This window comes from Carya illinoinensis, chromosome 11, assembly GCF_018687715.1.
Source record: "Carya illinoinensis cultivar Pawnee chromosome 11, C.illinoinensisPawnee_v1, whole genome shotgun sequence".
Taxonomy (NCBI): domain Eukaryota; kingdom Viridiplantae; phylum Streptophyta; class Magnoliopsida; order Fagales; family Juglandaceae; genus Carya; species Carya illinoinensis.
Genome location: NC_056762.1, coordinates 41,689,732 through 41,707,725, shown reverse-complemented (window position 1 = coordinate 41,707,725; position 17,994 = coordinate 41,689,732). Strand labels below are relative to the sequence as shown.

General features: G+C 35.4%; 3 protein-coding genes across 8 annotated transcripts; 2 read left to right on the top strand and 1 right to left on the bottom strand.

Annotated features, from left to right (window-relative positions):
- Positions 1 to 4,406: 4,406 nt before the first annotated feature.
- On the top strand, positions 4,407 to 6,013 carry LOC122280691. Its single transcript, XM_043091672.1, has 3 exons — positions 4,407 to 4,570; positions 4,701 to 4,755; positions 5,554 to 6,013. Exons 1-3 carry the CDS (start codon positions 4,486 to 4,488, stop codon positions 5,711 to 5,713), a joined length of 300 nt encoding a protein of 99 aa, XP_042947606.1. The 5' UTR covers positions 4,407 to 4,485; the 3' UTR covers positions 5,714 to 6,013.
- Positions 6,014 to 9,265: 3,252 nt separating this feature from the next.
- LOC122281489 (cytochrome c-type biogenesis ccda-like chloroplastic protein) lies at positions 9,266 to 15,219 on the top strand. Of its 6 annotated transcripts, XM_043093004.1 has the most exons (13): positions 9,514 to 9,561; positions 9,693 to 9,783; positions 10,469 to 10,615; positions 11,251 to 11,306; positions 11,992 to 12,122; positions 12,218 to 12,303; positions 12,413 to 12,444; positions 12,728 to 12,889; positions 13,181 to 13,253; positions 13,356 to 13,456; positions 14,168 to 14,260; positions 14,592 to 14,638; positions 15,044 to 15,219. In XM_043093004.1, the coding sequence occupies exons 1-13, from the start codon at positions 9,529 to 9,531 to the stop codon at positions 15,114 to 15,116; spliced, it is 1,125 nt and encodes a 374-aa protein (XP_042948938.1). In that variant the 5' UTR covers positions 9,514 to 9,528; the 3' UTR covers positions 15,117 to 15,219. The 6 variants fall into 6 exon arrangements, with proteins under 6 accessions (XP_042948937.1, XP_042948935.1, XP_042948936.1 ...); XM_043093003.1 differs by lacking the exons at positions 9,514 to 9,561; positions 14,592 to 14,638; positions 15,044 to 15,219 and adding exons at positions 9,266 to 9,443; positions 14,355 to 14,583; XM_043093001.1 differs by lacking the exons at positions 9,514 to 9,561; positions 14,592 to 14,638; positions 15,044 to 15,219 and adding exons at positions 9,267 to 9,453; positions 14,355 to 14,583.
- Positions 15,220 to 15,616: 397 nt separating this feature from the next.
- LOC122281490 lies at positions 15,617 to 17,541 on the bottom strand. Its single transcript, XM_043093005.1, has 2 exons — positions 16,725 to 17,541; positions 15,617 to 16,388 (listed from the first exon to the last, which is right to left on the bottom strand). The coding sequence occupies exons 1-2, from the start codon at positions 17,347 to 17,349 to the stop codon at positions 16,009 to 16,011; spliced, it is 1,005 nt and encodes a 334-aa protein (XP_042948939.1). The 5' UTR covers positions 17,350 to 17,541; the 3' UTR covers positions 15,617 to 16,008.
- Positions 17,542 to 17,994: the final 453 nt, after the last annotated feature.

The following is a 17,994-nucleotide window of genomic DNA, read 5'->3' as shown; positions in this document are numbered from 1 at the left end:
TTCCAATGAGAAATCAAATGAAAAGAAAAGTAATTAGATGCAAGAAAAATGAAGGCTAAAAGAACAACAAATGAAAATGAAACATCTTTAGTACTACTACAAGAAAGAAAAAATATAATTCCATTCTATGCATAACTGTCCCAACAAATAGAGAAAGTAAAATCCAAAAAAATTCAGTCAATATTCTCCAACAAGACACAAAAGAAAAAAACATACATGGAAGAAAGTCTAGTATTAGAAACATAAGGGGAAAACATCAATAATATATTATTGATAGTGTGTGAGCATAGGTATCATACTCAATCGTGCAAAACATGGACCAATTAGGTGAACAACTATGCAAGGTAGCGAAGAGTGGCACCCACCTAAAGGAGTTGAAAGGTCTGATCAAGTCCAGAGCGAACATATCCTATTTTGACAGTCAAGGCCTCACTTCGATCATGCACGTGTCCAAGCACGGCCGCACCCACGTTGTCAATATCCTTCTCGACACCGGAGCACCCCGGAACTCCCTCTCCCCCTCCAACCTCTCTCGTTGGCAATTTCGCTATGGAACCTAGCCGCCACGAAGCTTTTGATACACTCCTCAATGTCGATAAGGTGCTTTGCTTGTTTGTTTCATGCTTCAATGTTATTAGGAGGCAAGGTGAGAGACCTATAGAGAGCATGAGCGATAAGGAGAAGGTAGGGGTAGGGGCTAGGGTTTGATGCTTAAGTGGAATAGAAGATTAAAAAAGAGTTTTAAAATATGGGTTCCAAATAATGGCCCGACATTCATTCGGTCAAATGGTGTCGAAATCGATTTTAATGTCAACCCGACTTTATTGAGTCATATTCAATAGGGTCTCGCGGTTGATCGGCCCATTAGATTTATTGCACAGGCCTAGTACCATCTCGTTAAAAATTATTACTTATATGAGCATTGTTCCGACAATTTTGAAGTATGGCGCGTTTACAAAATTTTCAAATTCATGGCATACTTTCTTATAGATATATAATATTGAAGAGAACCCCTTTTTGCCATCATTAGTCTAATTAATCTAGCTATTATCGTAGACATATGCCGTATTTAGGTTGCATGTGTGGTGGCTATCATAGGCATTCATTTGATTCCATGTGCATGTAATTGCATCCTTTGTATGCTCCATGTCCAAGTTCGAATGAGACCAACGACAGTGAATTTCAACAACAAAAGTCTTTCCGTGTTTAAGTTTGAATGATTTTATTCTAAAAAAAATGATAAGAATGATTCTAATTTCTACTCATCATTAATCTTATACTACACACTTACTTTTATTTACTTTTCTTATTATGTATATGGTGTAGGGACCATAAATATAAGAATTCTATTAACATAGTGAGGATAAAAAAATTAAAATAACAGTGACGAGCGATGTAGTAGTAGCTGAATAAAAAGATTCAAAGGATAATCATCTAATTTGTACCTAACTCTGATCATATTTATGATTGTATGAATTTATAATTCAAGTGGAGGGGGGAATTTATCAGAAAATTTAACGTGGCCCCACAAATTATGGGGCGAAGAAAAAGGCACAACAAATGGATAAGTCCATAACAAGTTTCAACACATTAGGAACGAACAAAACCATATATATTTTTTCTATGGGTTGGTCTGAGCCAGCAAAGACCACCTAATTCCCCGAGGGTATTGGAAATTAATGCTTGTTCTTTTTCTCCTCTTTTGTCCAAATTTCGTAACTTTTGGTTGCCTGTGATATTCCGACCCCATTTGATCGTCTGTTCGGAAAAGTGAACATAAAGCGGACCCATTCGGTTGTTACCAAACGCTTGACATGATTGCATGCTTACAACTTTATTCCTGATAGACAATTAATGCCCGAGTTCTGCTCATTTGTATTAACTAACAACCAGTTCAAACAAACACTCAAAATTCTTTGTATTTACTAATATACATTTAAAAGGCCTTTATATTATCAACCTTTGGGTTGGTTTAATAATAATTTTAAAATCACTTTTTAGTCTAAAAGTTTAAATTGATAAAAATATGTAAATTTTATTATTTTTATTAGATTTTTAATACTCACATGTGGATCAGACTTACTTAATGAATGAGCTCAATATGTGAATTATTTAATTAAATTAAGTAAAATATAGAGTTCCAGTTTGAACTCAAAATCTGATTATGATATTATATAAAATCATTACTTATTTTTAAAAAATTAAATTGATAGAAAGATGTAGATTTTATTAATTATATTATGTTTTTAATTGTAAAAAATAAGAATAATGTATTATATTCTTAACCATAAGAAGGCTTAAAAGGTATTTTTTTTTCCCTTAAATGACAAAACTGGTTTGATCTTATGAAGTTCAAAGCCCAGGACTCCCAAGTGAGGTGAATCATCAATTTTTAGAGTTTTTGCCTGATTGATGAGGAACCTCTCTCTCTCTCTCTCTCTCTCTCTCTCTCTCTCTCTCTCTCTCTCTCTCTCTCTCTCTCACTCATGAATCAATCGGCAGCTGAGCTTTGATAAACTTAATCATGCCATGCACGATATACCTCTGGATTAGCAAGATCTTTAAAAAAGAAATTGAAGCGATTCAATATTCAAATGGAACTCCACGCCAATGTTGTCTGGAATACAATAACCAGTTTACCGTTATTCCCGGAAGTTATAAAAAAAAAAAAAAAAGGCTTGGAAAAATATATTTGTGGGACGTAATCATTCCGCTTCCAAAAGGGATCTAATGATTACTGCATATGCTCCTGCTTTTAATCTGTGATCAATTAATTGTTGACTAATTCACTGTAATATTCACGTCAATTTGGTTTGGTGAGCATCACGGTCTCTCAAATCTCAAACTCTCTTGTGTTGTGTTCAGGATCGATGCTTTTGGTAAAGCTGGCAGCTGGGGATTTTGATTGAAATACAAATCCCCTCAAAGGAATGGACTCCGAATCACTTTGACACCAGTTCATTGTAAAATGCCCATTAGATTGCCTGCCCTTTTTAATTGCCATGTGCTAAGATACCTCACAATCATTGAACATCATACTGAGAAGGATGAATGTTCTGACAGTCTGCACTGGCCTTGTGTCAGTTGTTCTGAAAAGATGTATTCAATGTTTCTACTTCTTTCTTTCTGTTTGAGTAGAACCCAAGTCAAGGATACCTGCAATCTTCATCTTATTTTATTATTATCAATTATATTTATTAACTTAGTATATTTTAAATTTATTATTTAAATAAATAAATAAAACCCACTTAAATATAACACGTCAATTAATATATTAGAAATTTTAAAAAAATCTAAAAATATATATATATATATATAATTGCATTAAATTATTACTGAAAAATTCTCTTAGTAACGACGTGTGACATAACATGAGTGGGCCTTCAACTAAAGAGGCTTACAACCAAGTCACAATCCCATTCATTTGAACATACCCAAACTGACACAAAGTTAATTCTTTGTAACAATGGTCCCATCCCTCGACACTTCTAACACAAGCCTGTTAGATGAACAATAGGTTACCACTTCACAGCAACTAACTATTGAGAAACATGCTCTGTAGTTGGTCATGGGGCCCACTGTGAACCCTTTGGTTCATGTAACCGAGTTCTTTTTTTTTTTTTTTTTTTTTTTAATATTAAGATTGGTAAGCGTCTATAAAAAAGGTAATGGATTTGTGGTCTCCCCTTTGACATTTCTCCATATTCACCTCTAACTGTATGGTAAAAACAAATATTTATTGTCCCTTAAACATACATATTGTCAATAATAAACATACATTTGAGTTTGATACCCGGCAAAGAAGATTTGAACTATTGATTTTAGTTGCCAAAGATCGACACCTGGCAATTAAATGGGTCCCCAAGAAGTAGCTAGCCGGATGTTGCCAAGAAGAAAAACCCCAAACAATATTGGAAGGAGCTGCTGTTTGTGCATGACAATCATTTATTTAGACGATGGGACACCAATATCTGGTTTGGCCATTACTTAATGCTAAAAGCAGGGGCACGATTGATGAGCATGCAAATTAGAATTAGATTGGACACCATAAATGCACCTGCACAGGTGGGATATATGGACTCTCTGTTAGACAGAGGTTGGGTCCAGGTTTCAATGAGTGCCTAAAAATGGTAACAATGGGCCACTATTAATTCTCGGTGCATCATTGGAACTCTACGAGGTACGACATTCAATTTAATGGTGTGTTGGGAATGTTTGTTGTGTACATGGAAAAGCGTGCAGTATTTCTGTTCATTGTTTGCCGAATGTGATGCAATATTTTTGTTGTTGTTTCGGTCTTTTGCAAATTACGAAACCCTGAGCCCGGCCCGAGTTACTAAAATACAACCGAATAAACGCGGGCCTCGGCCCATTCCTTCCCTAGAGAGTAGCGCTTTCATTTGAGCTAGGGCTCTTGCCTTCAATAAACCTCGACGCAGAGCGAGCGAGAGAGAGAGAGAGTCCGTCTGTCTCTCAAACTCGGCGATGGCGAAGAACAGGAACAAGAAGAAGCGAAAAGCTGACGTTTCAATGGATATATCCGAAGAGACTGTTGCAGATCTACCTCAAGGTACTCCTTTTAAGTCTGTATTATACAAGTGGTATTTGTACTATCATTGCTATATTTCTTTTTGTTTTGATTGCGAATTTTTGTGATCGTTTTAGAATTAATTATATGCCTTTTTCATTGTTTTATGCAGCAATGGACACGTTAGAGTCTGGAGCTCAGAATCCCGCTTCTGGTGCTGCAATTAAGTAAGTATTCACCATCCAACCCAATCACGGTGAAAATTTGTGAAGGATCCCTTGTCGGTCTAAATTATGTGTTTTTTCTTATCATATGCGTGTGTACATTGTACCTGTGCTTGTATGCATGGAGTTCCGTTCTTGTTTCTGACGATTTAGGCTGTTTACATCACAATGCTAGTAACAGTATCAGGCTCATGAATTTACCTTTGGGGGCCGCCTAACGTGCCCCCACTAAAATTTTTATGCTTATATATTTATTTTTTCAATTATGTTTGTGTATTTAACTGCTATATGTGGTAGTGTAAACGACAGAGATATCATAAACATAATTCAAGTTGCATATTGGGGAGGGGAGCCATGAATTAAAGATTCACACTAAATGTAGTTCTGGTGTTGAAAAGACCTTAGGAGATGAATTAAATTCTAGATGCGTGGGCTGCTATTCCTTTATTCTGGCCTTATGTAGTCTATGGTCTGATATGGGTATGTATCTTTTGAATCGCTAGGTTTGAATTAGTTGTGTGTTTCTGCCTATCTGATTATTGTTTCCTGCCTTTCAACGGGTGTTTGTATTCCATAACTTTTCTTTGATTAATTAGAAGTACAGCTAAATTTAAAATCTGTCGACAACAATTCCATTCACCTTTATGAGTTTTATTCTATCCATTGGCATTGGCTGTTCTTTTTCCTGATTAAAATGTACTTTTAAGTTTCTTTTTATTTGGTTTCAAATGTAGTTGCTACTTGAATCTTCAATTTCTTCTCTTTCTGCCTCCTGCATTCATAAACTTATTTTCTTAACAGAAAGGTGAAGAAGGGGAGACCAATGAAGAGATCGAAAAATGTCCGAAAGACCAAATCCATAGAAAAAGCCATATCTAAAAATGAGATGTACGTTGAGAAAAACTTGAAGCATGAAAACAAAAAGTCAAGAACGCAGTCCGCCAAAAATCTGTATGACTGAAGAATGAGGATCCCAATCTAATGGGCATTATAGAAGTGGCTTAGAATCATCAGATCCTTCCTGTGATCTCTGCATCAGTTTTGGTATATTTTCGATTACAACAGGGTAGTTAATATTACGTTATTGTCTTAGCTTTAGAGTGGTTTTTTTGGGAGTGGTTACTGGTAGTATGTTTTAGTTCAGCTTATGAGAATTTCATTTTCATTGTAGTCAATATGTCAGTGGTTCGTGGTATTTTATCTCATGGAATAATAAAAATTGTTCCTTTTTTTTCAACCAAAAAAAGTTTACAATCCTGAAGCCGGTGCCTCTATTTCTTCTTGAATTTATTGTCAGTTATAAAATGCAAAAAAAGCGCTGTGGGAAGTCCACTTGGCTTCTAGGACTAGCTGCCTCATTCCCGACAACTGTAGCAGGCATGCTTTCTGTAGACACTACATAGTACTCCCTTTTGAAATAAAGAGATTACATAAAAACAAATATACAAATTAATGTGATTTCATAAGATTCATTAGTTTTATTTTACAATAAAAGTAACTTTACAATCTAACGTATCATATTAAGTTATATCAGTTTGTAAATTTACTTTTGTATATTTTTTTTAGAAAAAATCTAGTTGCAAGTACAATTATACACTAATATATGTACCAATTTAATGTGATTTGTTAAAAAATAAATTTTATTGAAAACATTATTAATTTAAATTTTGAATATAAATGAATTAGTATTAGGATGCAGATTAGTATTTGACTTTAACAAAATTTATTTTTTTATGTCTAAAGTATTTTTCCTTTGAATTTATCAAAAAAAAAAAAAAGTATTTTCCTTTGAATTGACTCAAGTCTGGAGAGATTTTTATTAAACTGTGTCGATCACCATTGTTGTGGCAATGGCATTTCAAAAATTAGTTGATACGGTAATGGACATATTAAAATTTGAGAAATTAGTACTACCTACTTGTTTAACTTCAACTTGTAATTTAGGTCTAGTTGCATAATCCCCATTCACGTGTAGAGAGGGGCTTATCCATATGCTAAACTATGGGTACACAGCCCTTCTAAGGAAAATGATAGCATTACCATTCCATTACTACTTATTTATTACTCTTTTTTTATTTAATTTTTTTTATAATTTTTTATTTTACTTAATGATTAAGAAAGTGAATAGTAGTAAAGTTATATATTTTTTTAATTTTTTCTTAATAATTAAGGATGTTAAAAAAATCCTTAAAAGAAAATGAAAAAAAATAAAAATAAAAAATCTGAAATACACATAAGTAGTAGATGGGTAGTAACCCTATCACTACCCTTCTTTAAAAAAGAAAAAAGAAACCAATTTCAAAAATTTAAGGGATTGTTTGGAAACACATTACATCTCATCTCATATTAAAAATTCTCATAATTTCTTTTTCAAACATCATTCAAACATAAATATTTTTCAATTTCAAATCTTCAACTTTTTCATCTAATTATTATAATTTTCAATTTAGCATTTTCAAATTTCAAAATAAAAATAATATTCTAATATCATTTTAATTTCATAATATTTTTATTCAATTTTTTCTCTTTAATTTCTCAAAATCCAATAAAACACCTCAACTAAAACAATTTCGTATTCACAAATTATTTTATTATTATCTACAGATTTTTCATCTTCCCTCTTTTCCCAAACATCCCCAAAAATCTTTGCCCATTATTGTTAAAAAAAAATTTTTAAAAAAAAAGCAAAGAGAGAAAGAAATAATAAAAGAAAAAAGAAGAAACTCAAATGTGAATCCCTTGTCAAGCATAGTCAAGAACAAAGCCAAGGTGAAGGCTTAAGGCAAAGGAAAAACAAAAATTCATTCTTATAATACTATAATTTAGATCCCATTTATACTCCTTGTTTCCCATCCAAAAATAGATAGAGATATGAGTAAGGTTGAGTAAAAATTTGAAAATTCGACTCTGACTTTGTCTTTTGACTCCAATTTCAATATTGTACATATTTTATAAAAAAATATATATGTATTTTTTATATATTAATCATGTATATTTTATACAATTATAACTTATATAATTAGTTAAATTCAATAATATACTAGTATGAGTAAAGTATTATTAAATAGTATGCTTATCCTATAATATAGATAGACTAAATTGAGTAATAATAGTTTAGTATATATAAACACCATACTATTTCTAACATGTAACATTAATGTATAATAACATGTAATACTTATGTATAAACACTAATATATAATAATATGTAATACTATACATAATAACTAACGTATAATAATATTTAATACTAATGTCTTATGTACAAACACTAGTGTATAAGTTTATAATAACATATAATACTAATGTATAAACATTAATGTATAAATTTATAATAACATGTAATACTAATATATAAAGACTAATATATAATAACATATAATACTATAATATAATAACATGCAATTAGCCCACCCGAATCTGATTCGAATCTGATTTTTAATTTTTTAATTTGTAGATTTTATGTTTTTAATCATTGTTGATGGATTTTTAATCACTGAAAAATCAGAGTTGAGGTTATATTATATTCTCAATTACATTGACAATTTTTTCTCCTTTTGTTTTCAGCTTTTTGGGGCAGAGTATGTGTTTTTTTTTTTTTTTTTTTTTTGATCAAACAAACTCTGATTTCATTTCATTGAGTGATAACTGAGCATGGCTCATTACAAGGTTTCTCCTTTGCTACAAAAAGTAATAACTCAGCAGGAACATCTTCCATCCAGTAAAGTTCCTCATCCCTCTGTATACCACTCTTTGCTAACAGATGTGCTAAATTGTTTCCTTCTCTTTGGGCAGATTATGTTACATAGGCACTTGGTGGGTCATAAACGACACTCTCCACCTCTTACGTATAAGGGAAACTCTCCTCACAACACATCAATATTTCAGTTGATGCAATGGTGACAGATATGACAATACATCTCTATGAAAAAATACAATACATCAAAATACATCGCTCTCAACCCCACGAACTCTTACCATCTTGATTGGGCACCATATTTTTTTTTAACTTATACCAATTCTAGTGAATAATTTAGTTTTATAATTTTATTTAGTTTTTTTTTTTTAAAACTTGCAGTGATTTGAGTGAAAGATAGTTTTGTAATTTTTGTCATGTATTTTTAATTTAAATGAATGATTTATTTTTACAATTTTAGTTCTGTGTCTAACACGTGTTGTTTCTGAGTGTTTCCTATATTAAGATCTAAGAAAATGCTTGGGCTACTGAGAGGTGGTCTTGAGATTTTTTTTAATCTTTTTTTTTTTTTTTTTAAATTTTATAATTAAATAAATATTTTTTAATGATATTATAGATTATTTTGAAAATTTTTAAAGATATAAAAGAAAAGCATTTGAAATTCTCGGGAGAATTTATATGGCGAGGGTGTAGCACGCGTGCTCCCTCAGTCTGAATTATCTAATCCTTACAAATAACTGTCTACACTACGATGTAAAGGCTCAATTTTTATTTGAATAAACCTAAACTCGAAGATAGATAATACATACTTAAAATTCGAAATAGACGTCGAGATCTTTCTCTTACGTATCTCTGTCTTAATCCGAAAAAAAAAAATAGAAAAAAGAAAAATCTCTGATCTACGAAAAAGAACTCCAAAAAGACAGCTAAAAATTCGTTGAGGACGTTTTAGACGTTATCTCATTCGCATCGTCGCTTGTTTTTTCTGCTTAAGGTACTCCAAGGTAGAGCTCTCTCTCGCTCTCTCAACTCATCAAATTCTTCTGTCCTCTGTTTGGTCGGCGAGAAAACTGTGTAAAATGTCAAGAAAATTTTCGGTCCCGTCTTTGTTTGTTAGTTATGTTATCATTTATTAAGACCTCACCCTGGCTATGTCAAACATAGCTTATCTTTTAGTTCCTTCTCCTCTTTTTGTTTTCGCTTCTTGCTCCTAAATTGCAGACTAACCTTGAAAACTGTGCAGATGAGCTTTGTTATAAACCACTCCGGTAGCTATGGTACCAACTCTTGCGGAGTTTCAAGCTGCAAGCTTGCCAGCAAAAGCAGCATTCATGGTGAGCCAATTACGACTCTTTTTCTCCTTTTCCTCTGTGTTTGTAGCTTGAACAAAGGGTTTATATTGCTAATGTTTCTTCAAACGCATATCAAATCCTGGACGGAACTATAGGTGCTGTTTTAGGACTCCGAAGAACCTTTTACAGTGCAAAGTTAGGGATTCTTAGGGAAAGGAGTCTAGACACCTAAAAGAGGGCACAAAAGACTCTTGAATCTTCCTAAAGCAGCAGAATACTTGAAATCAACTAAAGATCGCTTTAAGACCATTCAATATGGGCACATAAAAAGTTTTCGGTACCACAGTGGCCTTGTGAACCATTTCAATGCCATAATTCACCGAACTTAATATCTGAAGTAGTAAAGTGGGAACACTTACTTGGGCTATATTCTTGGTAATAAATCTCATATTAATTATTAAAAAAAAAAAAGTAATATCTGAAGTATATTTTTACATAGTTGTTTAATGTGTGTTTATACCATGTATGGATTTTGGAGTCATGATAGATTGCCAACGTTTTATGCTTGCTTTTGAATACAGTGAAGGAGACGAGACCTAATTTCCTTTTTGGCAGAACATAGATGCTAAGAACAATATCTGTATTTGCCAATAAAATGTTTGTTTTATTTTAATATTGATACAAATATACAATTTAACATACGAACCTCTTAATCATGTATTTCAAGGTAAAGGCAGATACATGGTGCCAATCAAGATGCTTAAGAGAGCTCCTGGGGTTGAGAGCGAGGACAGTCTCAAAGATGATGTGTTGTTGTCGAAGAATGTTGGAAGCAGTAGCTTTCAAGCTAAGACATTTATAAGTGCCATAGCTGGTAATGGCTTCTACGCATCGCTTTTTTTTTTTTTTTTTTCCTTTTACAATTAGTTTTTCACTCTTTTTACTTTTTTAATAGAGATGTATTTTCATTTCTGTCACCATTGCATCAACTGAAAGATTGATATATTATGAGGAGAGTGTCGCTAATTTTTTAATTTTCTTTTTGTCTATGTTTTTGTGTGACTCAATCGTCCAAGTAATCTCCCCCCCCCCCCCCCCCCCCCCCCCCCCCCCCCCTTTCCCCCTTCTCTCTTCCCTTATAAGTAAGAGGTGGAGAGTGTCGTTTATGACCCACCAAATGCCTATGTAAACTCTGCCCAAAAAAGCTGTCTATGTAATCGAGAATATAATAACCTCAACAATTGAAACAGTGTGGGCGAGTTATTATATTAGCATGATGCATAGTATGATGAGATTAAGCAGAGTACATTGTCAAATTTCTTTTACCCATAGAAGTGTCTATAATATTGGATGGAAAAATTAATTAGGTCATGTATATTGGATTTGCATAGTTTAGTTTCCCTTGCTCTTTTCCTTTCACACTTCTGATTAATTATGGCCTTCACAAATAGTTGTTTGGTCTACTTGGTAGCATCAGTGAACGTTGCTTTCTATTTCTGATGTTTCCAGCGATGAATTTGGTTGGAACCAACACGGCAGGGGCTGTAAGTGAAAAGAATATATCGGTGAGAATATGCTGTCTATGTATTCAATAGTGTCCTCTAACCTTATGAGTTCCTGCCCTCTCCTCCTCTTCCTTAAGCACATTTATTTATGGATGCTCCATTTATTTTTACATTGTAGATGTTCTGGATATTCCATATAGGTTGAACCGAAAGAAGTTAAAAGAAAGTTTCAATGCATTTTTCTTTGCTAACTATACTTGTGGGGAGAAAAACCGTTACAATTTTATTTGCCCAAATAAATTTCTCAAAGCATATTTATATACTTTGATATCCCTTGGAAATTTATGTTGTATAACATATACGAAACACAGGATAAGTGCAAGAGATACTTCCTAGTGTATAACATATATGAAACACAGGATAAGTGCAAGAGATACTCCCTAGTGTCCTCCGCTACTTTACTTTAGGGGAGGATTTGTGCTTCAAATTGCCACACGCTGAGATTTACCTCAGATTACTTGATAAGCCTGTATTCATATGAGTCACACTTGGTATCCTGTGTGCTTTGCCTTTTTTTTTCTTCCTTTTTTGGTAGTAATCTATCTCATTTTGATATAAATACTTACGATAATTTCTCAGGGTTTTAAATATTGCTCTGAATGTTATAGATCATGCTATCTTTCAAGGTTTGCATCCTAGTTATGCTTCTTATAAATAATCTACTTGAATTTTTCCTTAATCTCAGGAAGGAGTCGCTTCTGTTTATAATTTGGCTGATGGAGGTCTTGGAGATTTGTTTGGAGGTTTCCTATATTCAGCTGGACAGCAGGCTAATGAAGCTGTCCAAGACCAGTTATCGGCTCTCAGTTTTACTAGGTTCAGTCCTACATATTACAAATTTGTGTTGGTGTTTTGGGAGATTTCACTCCCCATTCTGTATCTGATCTGAATTTGCTACTCATTCCTTGTAGTTTGGCAGTTATCTTTGGGGCTGGGCTTGTGACCAGCCTTTCTCCTTGTACACTAAGTGTCTTGCCACTGACTCTAGGTTACATTGGTGAGCATTTTATATTGGAGATATGGTGGCAATTCTTCCTTGAAAAATGCATTGTCATGGTTTTGCATCTCTTCATATGCATGCTTCCTGATTGATTGGAATCGTGCAGGAGCATTTGGTTCTGGGAAAAGTAGAGCGGAGGTAATGACTTGCAAAATGAGTCAACTCGATACATATTTCCAACTTGATTCATATATATCCTCTTATTACTCCGTTCTAGTTTTACATTGTAGAATCTTTGTTCATTGCTGAATCTTTGAGTTGTTGGAGCTTTTTAATCATTATGTGCTTGTCCTTTGACACTTTATGTTTCTCCATATTGCATGTTTTCTTACTTGTTTTAGTTATATGTATTAGTCACCTACTTATGTGGCTGCAGCTCTGTTCCCCTTCTCTCATTACTAGACATTTTTTTCCTGGTCAGGTCATTGGGGATTCAATTGCATTTGCATTGGGATTGGCAACTACACTAGCGGTCCTAGGCATAGCTGCCTCATTTGCTGGAAAGGCATATGGACAGATAGGGCAGGGATTACCTGTGGCTGCTTCTGGGTTAGCTGTTCTTATGGGTCTAAATCTCCTTGAGGTATGTGTTCATGTAACATCTTTTTGCCTTCTTCTTCATAAGATCTATTGGCTTAACTGGGTTGTTTATTTAACTGCTTTAGTCTTTAAAAGATGTATTTAATTGTCAGTTTAGGGGGTTATGTATTTTCGAGTGCAAATGGTGACCAGGTTTTGGAAATAAGCCTGAACAAAGGCTTCAATATTTTTGAAATGCATTTGTACAGAATTTGATAGTTTAACCACTTAGAAGACTTTGTCTGATTTTTCTCTTTCCTAGTACTACATTGATAATCTGATGGCCTTTTTTCAGATAATTGAATTACAACTCCCTTCATTTTTTGACAATTTTGATCCCCGTGCTGCGGCTGCTAACTTCCCTTCAAGTAATTGGCTCTTTACTTTTATCCTAGATTATTGGGTACTCATTAAACTGATTGTCTAAATGCTCTTACAAGTTTTCAAATTGAATAAATGTGACATCTTAGGCGTGCAAGCATATCTAGCCGGGCTTACGTTTGCTTTAGCTGCCTCACCTTGCAGCACACCTGTATTAGCCACTCTGCTAGGATATGTAGCTACATCCAAGGTACTTTCAAATGCTTATTGTTCTATAATTTTTTTTGGTTGGTATATGTTCTCTCCACTCCAGACAGAGAAGAAGCTAGTGGTTAGTCCCTAAGCATTCTTTTTGTTTATATATTATGTCACCATGCATTTAGAACTGGATTAGGACTCACTACCTCCCAGATATTGCAAAATTAGGACTTAATCCAAGTGCTTCACTATTGCTTGGGGAAACCAAATTATGCTAATGAGTAGATTATTATAGGTCTTTTTGTTCTTTGAGTGAACATCTTTATTTGGTGGAGGTTATTAAGTTCCTTTTTTTTTTCAAGCTCGCCCTCTCTCTGGATAGAGTTTATATCACAGAAATTATGGAATATAAACATTTACTATTTTAGACTGATTCTTACTGACATTTTTAATCATTTCACAGAGTTCAAAAAAGAGCTTTCGGGAAATATCTCTTGAATGTAACGTCATACAAACATTACAAATATGTCAGAGAAAAAAAGAAAGAAAAGAAAAGAACAAAGACCTTACTCAATAGGGGACTATATGCACATTGATGCTTTGGACTATTAATCATCAGTCTTTAGGTGTGGTCAACATGGATTGCATTTTTTACACTTGTAGTCAAGATTAACTAACGGATAACAGGACTCCTTTGCAGTTTTTACACTTATAGTCAAGATTAACAAACAGAATAACAGGACTCCTTCACTATATATAACAGGATCCAGTTATAGGGGGCAGCCTACTGTTGACATACACAACTGGCTATGTTGCTCCTCTACTTCTTGCTGCTTCTTTCGCTGGAGCATTGCAGGTATATATGGTTCTTTTATGGTACAGGTTGTATTATTTCTGTTAGTGCAAGGGTGGGAGAACAAACAAAAGCTTCCATTTGCTTTCTGGCATAGATATCATGCCCAACTGCACATGCCACGGTCTGGCCCCAAATCATGGTGACTTGCATTTGTGTCACGGTTTGCAAATTTATGAAGTGTACACTCTGGAAATTCTGGCAACTGGCTCAAACCATAGTTACAACAGATTGCTGCTCTCTACTTCATTTTTTGGATTATTAAAGTCGACAAAACATATTGCATTCTGCTCGAAAATTTTCGCAACAAATATTAATGCTTAGATATTTGCAGAGCCTGCTTTCGTTTCGCAAGTTCTCAGCATGGATCAACCCAATCAGGTAGTTAATTGAAAAGATCTTATATGTGTGTGCATTCTCCAAATGGGTAATACTCGTCATTCAACATTGAGAAATGCTTAGTCATGAAGAGCTCTCACAAAATCTATTTTTATTGTAAAATAGATATAATGTATCGTATGAAATTATGTAAATTTACGAGTTTACTTGTGGGATATCTTTGTAGCTTTAGCACTTCTCTTCACCTTTGTCATTAGTCATTGATCACGAGAGTGGTTAGACTTGATCTGTGGCTCGTATCGATCACTATCAGCATGCTTCTATCAGCACATTACGATTATGCATGACCATCACATGCATATTCCATTGGCTGTCTTCTCATACGTTGCTCAGATTTGTTGCCGTTTCCGTGCTTCTAATACAGCTTTGTATTGATTGTTTTTGCAGTGGCGCCCTTCTGTTAGGAGGGGGTGTTTATACTTTCTTGGATAGGCTTTTTCCAGTAACGATGGCAATGTAAAGAGTTGCTTGTTGATGTATGGGAAAAAGTAAAGGAAATTAAGTATAGTAGTAATGTGAGGACATCGTCACGTTAATAAAAAATAATAATTCTTACAGTGACATTATTATTGGTTTTTGTCAAGAAATAATTATAAGTAGGAATAATAGTCAGTATGAAAAAAGTGGAATCTAACGCACTAGCATTATAATATAGGGTAGGAATGCTTAAGAAAAACGTGATGATTTTTATAAAATGGAGAGAGCCATAATTCTAACAAGCAAAAGTTGGTTTTTGAAAACAATGACACTCCCCACTCCTCCAAGTCTCTTCAGCTTGAAAAGAGTTTAACTTCCTTCGGGATAAAAGGTAATGATTTTTATATATAATGGAGAGAGCCATAATTCTAACAAGCAAAAGTTGGTCTTGGAAGAAAATGACACTCCCCGCTCCTCCAAGTCTTCAGCTTGAAAAGAGTTACCTTGCAATGGGATAAATGTTTATTAGAACGGACAAAAATCAAAATTCAATTACCCACGAGTGGCTGTTCCTTTCTTATTACTTTCACAACTCAAAAATATTGTCGTCTGCTAATCATTCCTAGTATTGACGACGAGATGCTTACATTCATTACATCACAAGTCATTTATCAAGGCTAAAATCGTTAGCCAATTCCAACAAATGCAACCGACCAACTTCAAAAACAAAACCTTACTGGTTTCTTGCCATTCCAAAGCCCTTTAATTTTTCCTCCCAATGAAAATTTGGGACGATAACAATTTCTAAAAATTTCCACCTTTACAAACCTTACTCCAAATTATCATCAAATACGACACCCCAAAGGAGAGAATGCGGGCAAACCTACCGAATTGCCCAGGAAAAAAAAATAACAGACTGTGGCCTCTCGAAGTTTCTAGTGGGCGCCACGGCGGATCATCTCATGGTACTGATTCAAGGATTCCTGTCTCTGCAACCTCATTTCCTCGTTAAACTTCTTGATGAACGCCTCCACTCGCCGGTTCAACTCGTCCTGACCCAGTGATGGTTCCTTCCTCAGTCGCCCCGAGACAGGCGACGGACTCAGCGACGAGTTGGCGCTGCGGTCGCTAAACGTCTCGGATTTCTTCATCCTGGGAGGGGTGTTCTCGTCCGTCGGCTGGTTGTGCCGCATGTGTGATTCCCACGTGTCGGACTTCTTCAGGTGCCTTGTTAACGGCATTGAACGGCCGTCGGTTATCGTCTTCCACGTGTTCTCCAGCGTCTCCTGCCGCTTTGGCTTCGACACTCTCAAGGCTGCATTATGAACCAAACGTAAAAACCAAATTCAACTTACCCACCCTTCTGCCATTACCTACCAGAAAAGTTGGGGGCAATTTCAAACTAGCTGAAAAGATGAGGGTAATCTCGACATTTGGCGACGTCGAGTTCGACTTTTCGAATTTTGTATTCGCATATTTAAATTGAAACAATTCCACAGGACCACAGCTAGTGTAATTATTTCCCAGTAAAAGTTCGATTGAATCGCACCCGTTACCTCAGTGAATACGACGGTCATATTCACATTTGATAACATGCGCCGAAGCAGAAGAGACTCTTTGAAAACGCGTGAGAGAGAGAGAGAGGGAGTACCTTCGGGGCTGGCTTTCAAAGGTCTTCGATGAGCGAATCTCACAGAAACCGGTGGTTTCTCATTCTCATTATTCGAAAGAAAGACCTCCAAAGAATCTTTCCTCTGCAGACCCCCAGTCCACGCTGACCTCGTTAACACGGCCTCCTCACTACCGTTCATCAACAACACGTCGCTCACGGCCTTCTTCTCCACTCCTTCGCACGCTCCTTCCGAATCCACAACCTGCACCTCAGGCACCGAAACCTTTGCCATGTCGTAATCTGGGCCCCCGAAAATGACTCCGTCTCCGTAGACAACAGAGTCCTCCTGCACGTCCCTGGAGACCTCCTCGTGCGGCGGTTGAACCACCGGCATCTCAGGCTCCGGATAGTCCGTTTTCTGTTGCATCTTGGAGGAGGCAACGATACTGATAATGATGAAGTTAATTACGATGTAGAGGTACGGAGGCCTCAACCACGACAGCAAGAAGCTCCAGATGGAAGGGATTTCATAGGCAATGAAATCAGATACCACTGGAAGCGAGAACTTCAACATCACAGCCAGGGATAACACGCCGGTCGAGATCAAAACAAGCTTCAGAGAGAGGATCCAGTTATTGCTCGAATTTGCTGGGACGTATGCCATTTGAACCAGTGAGATTCTTTTTTTTTTTTTTTTTTTTTCCTGGAAATCAAAGAGTGAGAGAGCTTGACAGTGCTAAGGATATGAGGGGATATTTATAAAGGAGCGGCCAGAGAAGACGTGGTGAAATTTCGGCCATCAGATCAAGGAGAAAAGACATTTAAATTATTTAATAGAAGGTGTGGACGGATTCGATTACTTCGGGTGAAGGCATTTTATAATGAGATCGTGGACCAGTGGGTTGAGGGAGGCAGGTGCGGCCCGAGAGGGTTTCCACGTGGAAGAATAGTCCACCTGGAGCAAAGTTCAGTGGGATGTTGTCAGAACGCGAAAGCTATTTTGAATTCTTTATTTTTAAAACAAACCTGATTTCTCAAACGGCTATATTATTTGACCGTCAACTCCGGGAGCTGTATCAGGATCCTCGATTCCCACAGCCAATGGCTCCCCACTTGCCTTCACCGTAGAGGCTGCACACCTAGCCGACGACACTCGCGACAAAATTCTAAACAAGAAAAGATGAAAAAAAACCGACCAAAACGTGAAACAATTAAGAATTGTGTTTTATGAAAGAATTATCGAATCGAGTCATTGGATAAAAAATGATGTTTCATTCATATACCGTGAAAGAAAAATGTGGAGTCCTAT

Excerpts from the sequence above, each read along its gene's own strand:
- LOC122280691 (XM_043091672.1), top strand. The coding sequence starts at position 4,486 with ATGGCGAAGAACAGGAACAAGAAGAAGCGAAAAGCTGACGTTTCAATG. Across the intron at positions 4,571-4,700 it reads TGTTGCAGATCTACCTCAAG|CAATGGACACGTTAGAGTCT; the intron begins GTACTCCTTTTA and ends TGTTTTATGCAG. Across the intron at positions 4,756-5,553 it reads GCTTCTGGTGCTGCAATTAA|AAAGGTGAAGAAGGGGAGAC; the intron begins GTAAGTATTCAC and ends TTTTCTTAACAG.
- LOC122281489 (XM_043092999.1), top strand. The coding sequence starts at position 9,529 with ATGTCAAGAAAATTTTCGGTCCCGTCTTTGTTT. Across the intron at positions 12,123-12,217 it reads TCGGCTCTCAGTTTTACTAG|TTTGGCAGTTATCTTTGGGG; the intron begins GTTCAGTCCTAC and ends CATTCCTTGTAG. Across the intron at positions 13,254-13,355 it reads GGCTGCTAACTTCCCTTCAA|GCGTGCAAGCATATCTAGCC; the intron begins GTAATTGGCTCT and ends GTGACATCTTAG.
- LOC122281490 (XM_043093005.1), bottom strand. The coding sequence starts at position 17,349 with ATGGCATACGTCCCAGCAAATTCGAGCAATAACTGGATCCTCTCTCTG. Across the intron at positions 16,389-16,724 it reads TTTGAAAGCCAGCCCCGAAG|CCTTGAGAGTGTCGAAGCCA; the intron begins GTACTCCCTCTC and ends TTCATAATGCAG.